Source organism: Aphelocoma coerulescens, chromosome 6 (genome assembly GCF_041296385.1).
Source record: "Aphelocoma coerulescens isolate FSJ_1873_10779 chromosome 6, UR_Acoe_1.0, whole genome shotgun sequence".
Taxonomy (NCBI): domain Eukaryota; kingdom Metazoa; phylum Chordata; class Aves; order Passeriformes; family Corvidae; genus Aphelocoma; species Aphelocoma coerulescens.
The window spans coordinates 17180144-17196777 of record NC_091020.1 but is presented as its reverse complement, the minus strand read 5'-3'; the positions used below and the strand labels follow the sequence as shown (position 1 = coordinate 17196777).

At 46.2% G+C, this 16634-nt stretch overlaps 1 protein-coding gene across 2 annotated transcripts; it reads right to left on the bottom strand.

The window, feature by feature from the left end:
- Positions 1 to 968: 968 nt before the first annotated feature.
- ELOVL3 (ELOVL fatty acid elongase 3) lies at positions 969 to 13776 on the bottom strand. Of its 2 annotated transcripts, none has more exons than XM_069020406.1 (4): positions 5273 to 5385; positions 4395 to 4526; positions 3017 to 3168; positions 969 to 2423 (listed from the first exon to the last, which is right to left on the bottom strand). In XM_069020406.1, exons 1-4 carry the CDS (start codon positions 5383 to 5385, stop codon positions 2002 to 2004), a joined length of 819 nt encoding a protein of 272 aa, XP_068876507.1. In that variant the 3' UTR covers positions 969 to 2001. The 2 variants fall into 2 exon arrangements, with proteins under 2 accessions (XP_068876507.1, XP_068876508.1); XM_069020407.1 differs by lacking the exon at positions 5273 to 5385 and adding an exon at positions 13527 to 13776 and having other exon boundaries at positions 970 to 2423.
- Positions 13777 to 16634: the final 2858 nt, after the last annotated feature.

The following is a 16634-nucleotide window of genomic DNA, read 5'->3' as shown; positions in this document are numbered from 1 at the left end:
GTGAGGAATGGCTGATGCAGCTGTGTTTGTTTAGTGTTGAGAAGAGGAGGCCCAGGAGGACCTCATTGCCCTCTACAACTGCCTGAAGGGAGGTTGCAGTGAAGTGGGGACTGGTCTCTTCTACTCTGCCTACAGAGGACAAGAGGAAATGACATAAAGTTGAGACAGGGGAGACTCAGATTAGATATTAGAAAAAAAATTTTCACTCTTAGGGTGGTCAAGCATTGCAATAGGTTGCCCAGCGATGTGATGGAGTCACCATCCCTGGAGGTACGTAAGAGGCATCAGGATCTGGTGCTGGGTGATGTGATTTAGTGGTTACAGTGGTAGTGGTGAGCGGATGGTTGGACTTGATGTTCTGAAAGGTGTCTTCCAACCTTGATGATTCTATGTGTTGGCACAGATGTGCGACACAGCTGCAGGAGCACTCCTGGGGCAGCTGTAGACACATAAAGAGGAGAGCTGGCAGTTGCTCCACCAGGACCACAGCTGTTACAGAAAGTGCCCCAAATAGCACCATGCAGGAGAGAGACCACTCCATTACCCCCATATGTTCACCCTCCCTTCTCTAAAGAGACCTTCTAAATGTGGAAGCCAGTTTACTCCTATTTCCCAACACTTCAGCTGTCTGGTCCTGCCTTTCCCACACCTGGGGAAAGCACTGTTACACCACCACGCAACATGCTGCCAAATCGGGAGCAGTAGCCCTTTGTCAGGGAAGGCTGGACAGGGCACAGGCTGCTGCCATCTCCCAGCATTGAAAGTGCAGCCCACAGCCCTGTGAAAGGCCAAATCTCATTCACGAGGTAGGAGCCAACACCCACCCAGAGGCTTGGACAATCGGACTCAGGCTCTGAGGAACATCTTGGCTTTATGAAGCACAGTGACATGCTCAGTTCAGGTGGTAAAACAACAGCCTGATTTTTTTATCATCTCTCTCACTTCTAGCTCCCTGGTGGTGAGCAAAGGCACTCAGGTAGCAGGAACAGCTGATGACTGCAGAAGGGGTAAGCAGAGAGGGACAGAGCCTGCTGGACATGTCTCTAACCCTCAGGAAGAGACAGTAATGAGACAGAAAAAGTGGCACTCCTCTCATAGTTCTGTATGAAGGTCAAGTATGAAAAAAGCATCAAAGAAATCAATCAATCAACCAATCCATACATGATAGCATTTATTAGTTGTTTTAACACATCTCCCAGTGGCAGATGCACCATGAGAGGAGTTGACTCTGGGACCCTTATGTCCCTAGCCCATGAGACTTGCCCTGGGCTGGGACCGTTGACAATGCCTGACACACTCTGCAGGACAGAGCTGGACCCTGCTCAGTTTTTAGGGTTTGAGGCAGTAGGTACTCAAGTTAAATAGATTGTTTAATATTGTACAAAAGGGACACCACAGGTAACACCCATTAAAGTTCATGGGATGCAGTTCCTTGCATCACAGAGAAGAGAGAGCCCAGACAGATCCCCTCCCTACATAGCCTTAAAAAACAGCAGGAGTTTTCCATTTCAGTGCTGTTCCCACCAGTAATAAATTAGGGCTTCCCTGCAGAGTAGCAGCAGGTTTGAGCTCTATTCTTCCCCAAAACTGGGGACCATGGAGAGAGCAGTGCTGCTTTGAGAGGAATTTCCCTACCTTTTTTCCAAGGAGAGTCTTGGTGCATGCAGGATTCTATCAGTCCCCAGGAAGGAAGTGAGGCACAAGGCAAACCCAAGTGATGCAAAGAAGGAAAAGCAGAACCACAACCCTGAGGTCTCCAGCCCTCAGCCTCTTTCCCTTTCTCCTGTTACCAGCCTGCCACAACTCGCACCTCACTCTGGCATGCCACCCACTGCAAGGCAGATACACCAAAGGCCAATGTGCAAGTTATGCTGAAAGCTGTTACCCACAGTGATCTCTTCCTAAACCCCATCAGGCACTTGGGCTCCAGACAGAAGCAAAAAGTTTCCCCTTTCCCTCTCTTCCCACTTCCATCCCAATCTCTTCTTCCATCCTTTGGTTTTAATCCCCCTTTGATTTGCGGGTGCTAGTCAGATAAGTTTTTATGAAGAAGTTGGAGAAGAGGGCCAATAAAGTGGTATACAAGACACTTGAAAAGAAAAACAGCGGCCAGCTGACTTGGCAGAGCTTATTATCCTTCCAGAAGAACACAAGGATGTTGATTATTACAAATCCCATCATCTGCACCATCTGTGCAGTGGTGATTAGCATGGCGATGGAGGTGGGTACCCGGATGCCCATGGCTGTCACAGTGTAGTAGCAGTACGTCAAACAATGGATACTGAGGTTCAAGGCTGCGTTCCACCCCAAGCCAATTGTCATATCCATATAGGCACACCAGGCTAAAAGCATCGTGGCTAAGTGGTGGTACCAGTGGACAAAAATGAGCTTCTTCTTCCGGAGAACAATGAACAGAGTGTCACCTGGGGTTGGGGGAGAGGTGTATCAGTAGTCAGGTGAAAGCACAGCAGTTGCACGAGTTTTCACATGAGACAGACCAAGCAAGGTTCAATGCTGAAGCCATTATGTGGTTTGATCCCACCAAAACCTAGGTTCCCATTGAAATAATCTGTATTGAAAAAGACCATTTAGGCACCCTACCTGCTGGCATGTTTGTAGTATAAGAGCCCCTTGCCCCAGGCTTGTTTTCCCAGATCTACATGCACAGCACTTCAGACTGGCTCTTCTTTACTTCTTTGTATGAAAACTCAGTGGAAAGGCCAGCCCTCCCTGTCTGTCTGCTGGCCCCTCGCCACAGTCATTCCAGTGCAGAATTGCCTAGTCCAGGCACTGGCCTGGGGATCAAACTAGAACAGTAATATCAGGCTGCAACCCCATGGAGAGCAAGCATATCATCTGAGTTGAGCAGTAGGGAGCAAGAAAATGAGTGACACGTGCAAGGATAAACAACCCTTTTCTCCAAGTAGCATTTGGACAGAGAATAAGTAGAAGAAAATCTGCTTGTAAAAGCAAAGGAGTTATAAACACACAGGATAAGGAAAAATTTCAGACTCACCCAGTTCGACAAGTTTGCTCAACACAAATAGATAAATCCAAAGTTTGGAAACAGGGTGGGTGAAGACAGATTGGCTACACACTGATTGCTTAAATCCCTTGGTAAGGAGGAGGAAGGCCACTTGCTTCCAGATCCGACAGGCTGCAATGAAACTGCAAGAAAACCAGAGGAGAGCTGAACACTGTGCCCAGGGCCTCAACATAGCCTCTGACAGCTCTGCATCCACGGATATTTAGTTAACTCCATCTTGATGCTCAGGGCAGTCTCGGAGACATTTAAACAAACTTTTCCCTTCTTAGACTTCCTACCAAGTTTTAGCCAGGATTTAAAACCTATTCCTGCAAAACAGAGCAGCATCAAAGAGTGCTTCCTCATTACAACCCCTGCTTCCAATGCTTGAAGAGGCACTTGAACAAAAGCTGCCCCACCTGATGGGAAATGGAGGACACCTGTCCTGATGTCCCACCATTTGGCATGGGCCCACAGGACAGGCCCAGGGAGCATTTACATCCTCCTGCAGCAGGCAACTCCTACACCTTATGAGAAGAAATACCACTTTTTCTTTGTTATCAACCTATATGTTTCATTCACACAAGCTTGTCTCTGAACAGACCATGAACAGTTATCCCCTGACCTCCCCTTTCCCACACCCTGTGATTTTACAGACCACTGCCATACCCTGCCCTGACAGAGGACAACCAGTGTCTCTTTGACCTTATCAAAGCAAACTGGAGTTACAGAGGCAGTAGTCTAGTTTTCCTCTGTCCCACCAAAGAGACAGAAAAAGTTGTGGAGATGAGGGCAATTCTCTAAAATTGACACCTTCTTGTTTAAATACAGAGCATGGGCTGAAATATTTTCATGGCCACTGCAGGAAACCTTTACTCTAAGACTGGACAGTTTGAAAACACATTTTAGATAATCTTTTGTGCTTCTGTGAGTGTAGCAGAATTTTCCCCAACTCCTACACAACGAGATTAAAGAAAATGGCAGGGGGATAGGGGGGTGGGGGGGGAGGGGGGGAAGGGAAAGAAATCTAAATTTTAAAGAGTAATAGACCTCAAATCAAACTTGCAATTGGCAGGCACCCTTTCAATGTGGGAAGATCTCTGCTCTTGCAGGCTTCACATTCAAATCTATCCACTAATGATTTTCAAGCACTCTCCCCAGCAATCCTTTTGTAACGCATTTGACTTGCTGGAGTATTTCTGGTGAGAAATAAATGACTTGTATAAGCAGGTCACTCCCCTAGTTAGAAAGGGCCTTCAAGAGAAAAAATTTAATTTCCCTAGTGACATAATGGATAACCAGAAGTTTCCATCAATCTGGTTCTGAGGGAAGGTCTACAGCTGTCTCCAGATTTAGCAGAGGCTCTTACCTGAACAAGGTCAGGCTGAAGGACCACAGGGTCAGTGGTGCACGCAGGGTGAAGGGCCTCCGTTCCTTCATGAAATGCTGGATTCCAAAGACCGTGATCAAATAAATAAAACCAATAATAAAAGACTTTTGCCTGCGAGTAGAGAAGAGGGAGCACTCAGGAAAAGACCCAAACTTACCTATTTTTAGCCAGACTTCAGTAGCCTCAGGAAAGTACTCTCACCAAGAAACAAAAGATCTCCCATTCTCATGTTAAGGTTGGGTTTGGTCACAAGAAGCCGGCCCTGACAGTGAGAAAAGCTAGCAAACAAAAACCCTGGGAACTGTACAAAAGAAAGCCAACTGTTACATCATGGAGATTTCCACAAGACCTTGATGGGATGAGGCAGGTTCTGGTATCCTGTGAGCAGGATCCAAAGCAAATACATCAATGCATTTCATCCCTTTACACATGAGACTCTACAGGCAGAGGATGCCCGTATAGGATGCCTAAAAAGGCCTCCTTCACGTAAGCTAGAGCCTCAAGTGCCTTGTGTTACATCCCACACCTTTTCAAGTTTTAGTGCAGCATGGCAGGGCTGAGTGCCCTATTTGCCAGTGCAAGGGCTGCAGTGGCCATCCGTGGCTGCTCTTTACCCTCTTGCCACATCACCATCTCCCTACAAGCTGTAGCACCACCTGGACCACTGTTTGCTCCGCTGCATGCACTGCTGCAGCCCTTCCTCCACAGCCTCAGGTATGCAACAAGAGACCCCCAAACTTCTCCTCCTTGGGACTGAAGATCATCACAACTGTTCTGCTAAAAGCAGCAGAACCCAATAGGGCTACCCGGAGTCCGGGATGCACCGGGTCAGCAACCTTCTCTCCCTCTCCTCTCACCAATTCTCCTCCATCCATTTCCTGGCTGCCAGGTGATTGAAGTTCTTCTCGAAGTCATACGCCCCCAGCAGCTGCAGCTCCGACGGGTCAATGTTCGTTTCCATCTCCAGCATCCCCGGGAACGACCCGAAACGAGCAACTCCCGCACGCTTCACCGGTGGATATAGTCCCGGGAGCGCGCTCCACCCCAACATCACACCGCGGCGGGGGGCGGGACCGGGAGCCGGCCGGTCCAACGAGTCACCGGAGCCTCCTACTCCTCGTGTTGGGTAAGGAGGGGGAGGCTCCGGTCACCCAGTGAGGCTGAGCGGTGGGTCCTCCTGTTCACTGGGTACCAGCCCCATTCAGCCCAGCTCGTCCCTCAGCAGATGGGCAGGGTGATTCCAACACTATCAACCCGCAGCAGGCAAAAATTCCCTTGCCCTGACTGCGGTTAGCAGTTGTGCCTTCTTCACCATAGACTGAAGCATCTGGCCGCTGCTGGAGACTAGATGGGTTCTGGGTAATCTCCTACGTAAATTCTGCAGCTGAAAATGGCTCCAGCACAGTTAAAATCTCCTGGATGCAGCATATCTCGTTGCACCCTCTGATCACTCATCTTGGTGTCTCACCCAAGTGTCATGTCTTTACACATATGCAACAGCAGCACCCTACAAAGCTCACAGACCTGGGAGGGGTTTGCCTCACGCAGGTTTGTCTCACTGCACCTGCACACGAGTCATCTGCTTAACTGCTGCCTCTTCAAACAGGTGAACATTTGCCTGTGTGAGACATTTCATAAGATTGTAGAATGTTTTGGGTTGGAATGAACCTTAAAGATCATCCAACCCCTCTGTCGTGGGGAGGGGCATCTTTCACCAGACCAAGTTGCTCAAAGCCTTATCCAGCCAGGCCTTGAACTCTTCTGGGGATTGGGCATCCACACTTTTCTCTGTATTTGACAATGCAGTAGCATGAGAAAAATCAGGAAAGAATTTGACAAGTAGGAATTAAAATCCTTTGGTGATTTTTGCACCACTCCCAACTTATGCTCCCCATTTTGCAGAGCACTTGCATGTTTTCTGTGGAGAGTTCAACTTATATGTCAGCAGCAGTGGTTTTGCCATACCCCATACCGGGAAAACACCCTGTACATGGCATGAGCTCTCACTGTGCCTTGCACAGCTCTCACCTTAGTGTTTCCAGCTTCAGGGAGGTCCTGCCCCTTCCAGAGGACTGCAGGTCAGGGACTGTGCAGTCTCCATTACTGGGTCACTTGTCTTTCATCTTTCATCGCCTACTTTGGGCAGTAGCATCACCAGGCAGAATGCTCAGGTACATGCTGAAGAAAACTTTCTTCTGTTGCAAGGGCACACCACAAGACCAGGTGCAACCAGCAATAAAGCCCAGGGTAAGAGCAGAGCAGAGGCAGCAGAATAACACGAACTTTTTGCACTAGCTTCTAATGCATACATGTTGACATTCAGTCTCATTATTCAGCAGCAAAGCCACATTTGGGAACCTTATAAATTTATCCCTCTCCATGCTCTTGACAATGGTTTCACTGTTGCTGACTTTTTTGCCTGCATATTGTCTGTGGATTTGCTGTTCTTAGATGGAATACAGTTGTTAGCTGTTTGAGGCACTACAAGTACAAAATACCTGCTTGTTTGACCTATGCTTTAGCAACTGTTAAACAAGGCCTCCTTTATGTAAGACTCCATACGACAAGAGAAACAACCTTTAAGTACCTCTTGGGAGATGCAAGGGTGAGTTGGATTACCTGAGTAGAAAAGGTGCTGATATTGACATAATTTCTTATTCCTAATTTAGTTCTAGGTTCAGTAAAGTTTTCATTTTGAAACTGTTTCATGCCACATGAACAAGAACAATGTCTCTCCCAGGGCAGGCCTGTCTATCCATCTCTTAGGTGGTGGCATGTTCAGCTACAGGAGGAGCTCATGGCTGCAGCTGTTTGGTACCACCTGAGCAGGCAGCTGGCAGCCCTCCCCAAGTGTCTCCTTGGCAGATGGGAACAAGAACAACACATGTAAAGAACAGAAGCAGACAGCAGGGATGAGCTCTCAGCATCCTCCAAGATACCTATCTTGCTTAACAAGGCAGGCTTTGTCACAGACTGAAAGCTCACCTGCACAATCCAGATACAGTTGTGACATTCTGGTTATCCTCTTTTCTCCCCGGTGTCAAATACCTCTGTTTGCACTCCTGGATCTGGGTGGATTAGCATGCAGAGAGCTGCCAAGTCCAGTGCCTGGTCACTGGCACTGCTCAGAACCACTGCTGGACTCAGAATGCTTTAGAAGCTGACATGCAATACGGACATCAGAGTGACTTGTAAATAAAGAGATGAGCTTATTTTCACACATCACAGTGAACTGCACAGAGCTCAGCCGCTGCAGGTGAGGAAGTGGAGCCCCAGCAACACTTCACACACAGCAGGAACATCAGGGTGCAGCCCTGAATCAGTGGGAGGGGAGCACTTCATTCTTCTGTCCTCCAACTGAGTGGCAAGGACACAGAGACCCTATGGAACAGAAGCCTCCATGCCTTTCTTTTGAGCTCATAATGGCTAGGTAGGACCTCAAAGAGAAATGCAAACTTTGTGAGGACCATGAAATAAGGTTGTGAATCCTTATGGAGAGCCGAGTCTAGACTTCTTCTACAGCATTCCAGAAATAATTATTCTTTGAGGTAGCCCTAAACAGATTAAATCCTCACTTAAAGCTTAAATTGCTATTTTCAACAAGAGTTTCAGTTTTCTGGTAAAGATTCACTTTTTCACCAATGCACATGGAGAAAGAACTAGTTTTTTCTGATATGGTGACTGAGCATCACCTACACTCTTATTTGCCTTGTGGTCAAGAGTATAAGAAAATCGATTTTTTACCACATTTTGTATCCAAAATCTTAAAATAAATTTCCTGTAACAGGACAGTAAACAATGAATAGACTACTTTGGTGGTAGATAGCACGTTTGCCTTCTGTCAAGGCTTGAGAGCATTTAGATGTTTGTGAAAGACTCCAGGCACCAGTCAGAATGAGTAACAACCTGCCAAATCCTGGTACCATACAAAGTGCACGAAGTGGTTTCTAGAAACACAGAGTACGTAGTCTCTTTTCTAAGAATACTACAAATTAACAAAACTAAAACTTTAGGAAAGTTAAAGGACAACAAGCATTTACAGCTCCCTAGCCTCACAGATCAACCTCTTCCATAGCAAGTGACACAAAAAAGACTGCACAGAGAAGTCCATAGGACTTAAACATAGTGGGTACAAGGCAGGAGTCAAGCAAGCAGCTACAATAACTAGAACAGGGCAAAACATGATGACTGTGGGCCAGAGGCAGTGTGGCCACCAAAGTCTTCAATTGCTTGTTGGCTAGCTGATTGTCACCGTACTGCCACCAACTACCTGCCTGATGCACGTAGGTGGGGACAGGGAAACAAGGAGGCAGAGCTGTTGATTAAAAAAAAAAAAATAGTTCCAGGTATAATATGTCAGTTCAGGTTGGCCTTAAATATGAGACCCCTGACAGCTTGCAGAACAAGAGTGCACACAGAGTCAGCCTCACTCAAGCTGGGCCTTGCTGGTCTGAGCTGTGCTGCCACCCCCACCAGTGCAGAGGACAGAGAGGTTTTTTGCCCAGGAGGCAAGGCTATTGCACATAACCACTTCCAAATCAGCTTGTTGTACTGCCTGCGATTGTTACTTGTCATTTACACATCACAGCAGTGAAAGCCATTGAGGGATCTCCTTGCACAAGCTTTCATCAAAGCTTACAATAATAACCTGATTCCATATGACCCTCTTGACTGCAGAGAATATGACTTCATATAAGGGCCCTCCCAGGGCAGCTTCTTCACCACACCAACCACACTACAAAAACAAAGAACAATCTTCGTTTTCTTGATCAAAATATCTTTTAACCCCTTTGACACCAACAGAGGTGGCATGGCAAGTAAGGCATGATTTTACATGTATTACAGTTTGTTTTAAGTAGGTTTAATAGGTGAGAAGAAATGGTAAGGATAAGGAAACAAGCCTTCTCTCCTGATTGATACCCTAACTTTGGAAAGCAGCCTAGTTTTAACATATATTGCAGCAAAGCACTTGAAAGAAGGTGCTTGAGGAGTTGCCCTGAGCTATTAGGCTTACACTCAGCTAATAGAAAACATACTCTCACATAAGTGGTGAAACAGTGGAACAAATTTCCCAGAGAGATGGTAGATGTCCTATCTCTTAAAACATTCAAGGCTGAATGGGGGTCTCAGCAACCTGATTTAGTTAAAGATGTACCTGGTCATTTCAGGGAGTTGGGAGTGGATGATGTTTGATCCCTTCCAACCCAAACCATTCTATTGTAATCCCTAAATGCAAGAGCTAATGCAAAATGAAATATTATTTACATTTTCTGGCACTTTGTATGTTGGCAGCTCTGAAGAGCTTTTTTATAGAAAGGGCAACAGCAAGTAATGCGACACAATAAATAGCATAGCTATTTGAAAACCAAAGCCTCCAGTACAGGAGCACATACATTTTTGCATAGATTGAGGCTTTGTAAGAGCCAGTCTGCAGAAGATTGTTAATAGCTGGCTTGGGTAAAACCCAAGCAGTGGGCATCACTTGTTCCAAGGAGAGGGAAGAGCTGCAGTGCAAGGGTCAGAGGCAAAGAGTTTCAGTCAGGAGGTAGGCAGGAGACACTGACTCAGGGAGGACTAAGACCTGTGCAGATTTACCAACTTGCCTTCATTGCCTTGCTTTGTCAAGTTTAGCTGTAACGCTTTCTCCCAGCTGCCATGGCACACGTACATTTCTTTGGAGATGTAAGAGAATACAGGGATAAACTTCAGCAATCAGAGCTGCAGGAAAAGCTGTGGGAGACCCCATCTCAGCACAGTGCTGGGTAACTGTGAGCATGCCTGGACCCGAGGCTCGATGCCTCACAGGTCTGTTAGCGCAGGGCACCAGCCACCACAGCCTGTGACACCAAGGTCTCCACCAAGGGGCTCTCAGATCTTTGGCCATTAGAGGGGAGCAAACACTGCAAAAGTGCAGGGAGGCATCACCTGCTGAACAAAGACCCAAAAGCAAGAGCAGGCAGGAGGTTTGCTGTGCTTCTTCGTGACTCTCTGGAGGTGTTAGCTGTCCTCCCCTGGAGAAACATGCCCTCAGGCCCAGGGGGAAGAGAGGATCCCCTGCTCTATGCAAGCAGTCCATTTGTCTTCCTTCTGCTTCCCCAGCCTCAGATAGGCTTCATTGCCTTGCAAGAGTCACTCAAACAGGCTGCTACAAATAGTTTAGGGTTTAACATCTGCACAGTATCAGAGGAAACAATCCTTCCTTGCAGCTCCCTGATGTTTGATTAGAGGTCATTAAGAGACACAGCTCAGCAATAGCATCTCTTCTTTGTAGCCTGGCAAGATACAGTCATAATCAGCAGCCTTCGTACCTGTGTCAGACCCTCCCTGTACAATGTTTGGGCATGGTCCTTCTCAAGGATGTGTGTGATGATGAAGGAATTTGGGCATTTGAGAACAATTTTGCATAGAGCAAAACAATGTATTGTCCCTTCATGCATACATATAAAGATGGCTTCTGGGGAGCACACTGGTTGTGTCTGCCTTCCCTCTGCCATTCAAGAGAGTGTTTTCCAAGCATGAAAAACCCCAAAGCAGATGCACTGAATAGGAATATGAGGCCTCTCAGAAGGCACCACTTGGAGTCCTTATTAGTCGTCCAAGTTATTTCTTGCTCTCTGACCTAGTTGCTCTTACCACTTTGAAAGATCTTTGAAGAGAAAATAACAAAGGGGCTATCTAATATCCTAAGGGTTAAACAAAATGGTGGCGACATCAGGAGCTATTAACCCAAAGATTATGGAGTCATAATCTGCAATGACCCTTCACGAGAATGCTATCAACTCTAAGCTAAGGGTTACAAATCACATATAAAACATCCATGATGCAAATCACCTCCAAGGAGCTCTTTTGTCGATACCCTATAATTTACGAACCCTTTTGTTCTCTAAAGCCTGTTAGTAGGCCCGCTGGTGTTTGGAAACACTGATTAAGACAAGTACATTGAGTGGGCAGCTGGGCTTTTGCCTGGAGTTGCTATGTCTTCAAGCAATAGTTGGATACGCATACGGAACCAGAGAACCTGAGATTTGCAGAGAATCTACTAATTTAATTCATCAGTGTCTGTTTTCACAGTTGAAAATTTGGAGGCTGAGACTAATTTAACTAACAAGTTCTTGAACAAATGCATGTATAAATATCCCATTAAAGGACTTCTGATTAAGATCAAAGGTGTCCTTCGAACAAACCAATCAGCTATGCCTTTATCACATAAGTCTCAAAGTTCATGCCGAGTTTAAGAACATCTGTAGGCATTCATGCACATATCTATTTGTGTTTTCTGAAGTGTTCATTAAAGATAGACTTTGTACAAACATTCAGTATTTCTCCTGTCCTGTGCTTTGAATAAGAGTAAAATAAACCACAGCACAATAACAACATTATTGCATTGATGATATTCCCAATGTGAGCTATTACCTACACTGCTCATGGTGTGTAAGAGCTCTTCACTCTGCATTCTCAAAAACACAAAGCATCTTCTGCTTTGCTAAACTAAGCAAAATTGCCCCAGGGTCATTCACAGCCAGACTTTGCCAATGGCTCTATGTTGGCCCCTCTCCACTTAATCATTCTTGTGCTCCAGTCCCCAGTTGAATAATCTGCTGTCAGAGTTAGCAGAAGTTACATCAACACCAGATATGCACAAAATATCATCTCTTTCCTCTGCCTGAAGTCTATCAACGCTGCAGAGTCCAGGCAAATTTGCCAACCTCAGACAAAGTTGAGAGCACAAAATCAAAGCTCAGAGCTTTGCTTTATAAAACCCCCCAGCTACAGAAGTGGGATTAAAATGCAATTCCTCTAACCCCAGCAGAAAGTGTTTGTTTCTGCTTTTTAACAAAACTAAATTAATGAGCATTCATTCTACTTGGTTCTGCCTTGAGACTGTTTTGATCCCCACTAAAGCTTGGATTGTCACCACCAGTTATTTGTGTCTTTTTTGCAGCTTTTTGGAGAACCCCTTGTGAAACTTCTTTGGAAAGTCCTGATAAGGAGAACCCACACTCCTTTACCCAGCTCTGAACTAATACAGTCAGAGGACTCCTTGGTTAGCAAGGTATGACTGCAAGGAGAAGAGTCTTCAAGCCTTTGTTTGGCATTTGGGCTTTTTTCAACCCATTTTTTACAAAGCTTACTGTAATCCAACTTCCCTGATCAGACCCAACCTCTTCTTACAGTACAGGTGCTCATTCTTTTTGCTACTGGGCAGTCCTGACAAAAGGTGGATGGGATGCAATCCAAACACCCAACTGTGAAAGGTGTCTCCACGCTGGCCAAAAGGTCTGCAGTTGTTTCAGCTCCTCCCCACTTTGTAGCCCAAACTACAGGCAGGGTTTTTAAGATCAGCTTTTATCAGTTTTGTCTTTTATTCTTTCCAAGGCCCTCAGCTTCTTACCTGTTTAGTTTTAATGAAAACTAACCATTCAATCCTTTCCCAGTCAGCTTAGCTTAAAAGACTGTCCTTAATACTAGTCCATGTAGATCACTGGTGGATTCAGGGCATAGCCTTTAGTATTTTCCCTAGAGCCCAAAATCCAGCATTACTACTGCCTGAACTAATAGATCACCTTACCCAAAGATTTCCAGGAAGGGCACTGAAATTCAACTCCATCCAAAGCATCTGATTAACTCTGTTTTCATTATAACACAGGATTTTCCCTGTGTTACAGAACAACAAGTTTCCCTGTGTTGCAGAACAACAAGTTCTTGTGTAATGTTATTTCTTTTTCTTTTTTCCCCAGCAAGATACACAGGCTAATCTGTGTTGTTTTCAATAATGCTTTGGGTATTATTTTTCTGTTTACTGACATACTGTCCTAAGAGCAAACATCAGATATGTAGGGCTGCTGTTGGCCTTGTTAACCATACCGTTCTGTTTTCAATAATTCTTCCAACCTTCCATATTATCTTGGATTTCTCAAAACCAACTTCCTTTGAACTACAGATAAATGGTTCTGCATATCACTATAACCACACTTACCTCTTCACAATCAAGCAGGATCCCTCTGGTTTTCCAGGATTGCCAACAACAGAAGAAAACTCAACTCTGCAAAGCTGTTTGCTAAAATAGCTGAGTTTTACTTCAGCACATGGTTTGATCTTGGAAGAACTTACCTTATAGAAATGCTTACAACTGAAGTCAAAGGAGATGGGATTAGGTTAGTCAACCACATCACTACCATAGCACTAGCACAGATGTATTACTAAAAAATAATTCAAAAGTTTTCCTTAAAAAGATTGCTACAGAGCCATTCCTACCAAGGACACCACAGAGAGCAGGTGTAAGAACCTAAAAAGAAACTAGTCCCAGTTGCATCCCACCCAGAGTCTTTTTTAGCAGTAGGTAGAGTGGTCCTGATGGGAGTAAGTGAGCTCAGCTGGAGAGGGAGAAGCATCTTAGCAGCAGTCCGTGAGTGAGAGGGAAGAGGCTGAGAGAGAAGGGAGGAGCTTTCTGTATCCTGAGAAACCGGTCAGATATTTGGACTGATTGGCTGCCCTCAGCTGTCCTGAAAGACATAGTACCCAGCTCCCAGCTGGTGTGTAATGTCTCCTTGGCGTTTGCAAGGATTTGGGAAGCCCTTCCAAAGGCACAGCTTGGAAGAGACCACGGGCATTTCTGTTTTTTGAGATCATGCCTTGCCTGAGTACCTGGGAGAAAGCTGCTTTCCATTGCACCACCTTCAGGAATCACTGTGCAGTTCCATTTGCCATGACACAGCCCCAAGGAGGCCCTGGTGGGGACAGAGGGACTAGCTTGCTCCAACAGTGGTCTCAATGGCAAATGGCCACTGCTGGGGACTTGCAGAGCTTGGCCTGTAGCCTTTCTCTGTGGGAAATACTTGTTATGTGGAAGCATCAGAGAAAAGCATTGCCCACACTCTCAAGAGCATCAGAGAGGTGCATGGGGGCCATGAGGGAGACACCCACAGGCAGGGATGAGAGGCTGGTGCTGAGCCATGCACAGGCAAAGGGAAGGGGTTCCTGTCACAGAGGTGCTCTTTGCTCACTGTCACTAAAGGGTGGGGTAAGTAAAAATCATCGTATTCTCTCCGCTGTCCTCTGCCAGATGGAGCGACTTCACACTCACCTGTAGAGGGCGACGGCTCCTCTTTATTTAGCCACATTTTGTTGGCGGTTTGGTGCCGCCACCTCACTCGGCCGGAAAAACCAGATACGGAATTGATGCGGCCCTTCTGCAGCCCACAGCCAGATTCTCCTATGGAGATGCTGCCAGTGGTTGGTGTGCGGGGACCCTTCCAAAGCCGACACTGAGGCTGGAGCAGCAGTAGTTTATGAGCTGGTTGCAAAGTCCTTCAGGGGAGCAGCCTCCGAGGCAGTGCCAGGCCCCGCTGCGTGCGCCAGCAATGCTGCAGCCACTGGCACTTGGCTAAGGAGAGGAGCCATGCGAGTGTGTGGCTTCACCCCTTCCCTATTTCCCACAAGGAGCTGCCCCCAGCCCAGGGTTTGAGAAGAGCTGCGCAGCCATCACCTGGAAAGAACATTCATTTGCAAACCCAGCGTGTTTCCAAGCCAGGATGGCTCCCAGTCACAGGGCTGCCGTGCCTCACTCAGAGAAGTTTTGTGAGGAGCTGTGGGGCCGGGTGAACCTGAAAATCTGGCTCAAGCGTGCCCCAAACACCTCCCTGCCGCACTTGGAGCCACTCGGGGCCCTTGCAGGGAGATCCGCACGCAGCAGCAAGACTGGGAGTGTTGCTGCATCCTGCGGGTGCTGCTGGAACCTGCTCTTGATCCCTCTGCCCTACCAGGAGCAAGACAGCGGGGCAGAAGGCAGCTTTGCCCTCTGCACAGCTCAGCTGGGGCTACAGCTCTTGGGTGAGGCCTCTTCCGTCTTCTGAAAAGTATTGACTCATGTCCTACTTTTCCTTGGGGGGTAGGGGGGGGGAGAAGGCAAAAAAAAAAAACAAAAAAAGCTTGATCCCTGCTTTCTGCCTCATAAACCACAGTTTCAGTTTTTTAATTTTCCAAGTTACACCACAGCCCTGCATGCGTGCCTCAGTACCTATGACAGGGAGGGCAGTCTGAAACTGCAGGCCCTGTGCCCAGAGATCAGGGACTGAGCTGAAGGCAGAGCTGCAGGAAGGATAAAGCTCACCTACATCCCTTCCCCCACCGTGGCTTTTAATGTGTGTGACAGGCTACTCATTATTCCTAATTTAACTTAATAACTAGATTAAGGCCTTGTTATACTTTTCTTCTGTATTCAAGATTGAAAGAATAACAAGGAGAAAAGAGAGAAAGCTATGTGTTTAATAGGAAAAGATTTACAGAGGACAGGAATAAATCTGGAAAATCTAGAGGAGGCTTCATCTTTAAAAAGTATAATGAGTATATTGAAATATTTCTATAAAACCACCTTATAACTTAAAGAATGGTTCCTGACAATTTCTAAGCCAGTACACAGCTTTTCCTAGGGAAGACTCTTTACTTCAGGGGTGCTTTTTGAATGCCCACTTCTTACTCACAGGGTCCTTGGGCAGGTTAGTGCTTTACTCCATTAGAAGGAGTTGTCACCAAATTGTGGAATAATTTTTAATAGACTATATATATCTTGATTCTCTCAGTAGACACGCCTCCTAACTCTGCAATACCTGTGGGAATGAAAGCAGCCATGAGAAGTTCAAGAAGTTAAGAGCTTATCTGATAGGAGACACCATGCTAATGCTGCATGTGGTGCTTGCTTGAACTTCTTTCTGAAACTGTGAATAGCAAGGAGGAAACATAGGAAAATAGACTCACATTTTTTTAAGCCCCCACAGGCTCTTGGGTCCTAAATATTTCTCTCTGCTCTTTTGCTTGCAAACAAAGCAATGTGCAGGTCTCTGTCCTTATCAGGCCACAGTGCCTCTGTTGGTGTACATGTTTGTCAGTTTGCAAACATGGTGTGTTTGTCCTCTCCCTTTTTTTTTTTTTTTCAAGTTCAAAACAATCCAACCAAGCTGCAAGCTTGCCAACTCTTTTGCTATATTCAGCCTAATCTAAACATCCAAACTCTCAGGTAGGCAGCATTAATGATCTCTTTCTTCCACCTCAGAGATGACAAAATGCCCCACCTCCACCCCCTTGTCCAAATTCATCTGCTAGGAGATGACAACAAGGTCACCATAGTGCAACTGGCAACAGGCAAGAATGCTGAAAACTTGTGGCAATATCTCTTTTTAATCTAAAAATAAACCCCAAATCCCATCAACTTCTGAATTTTGC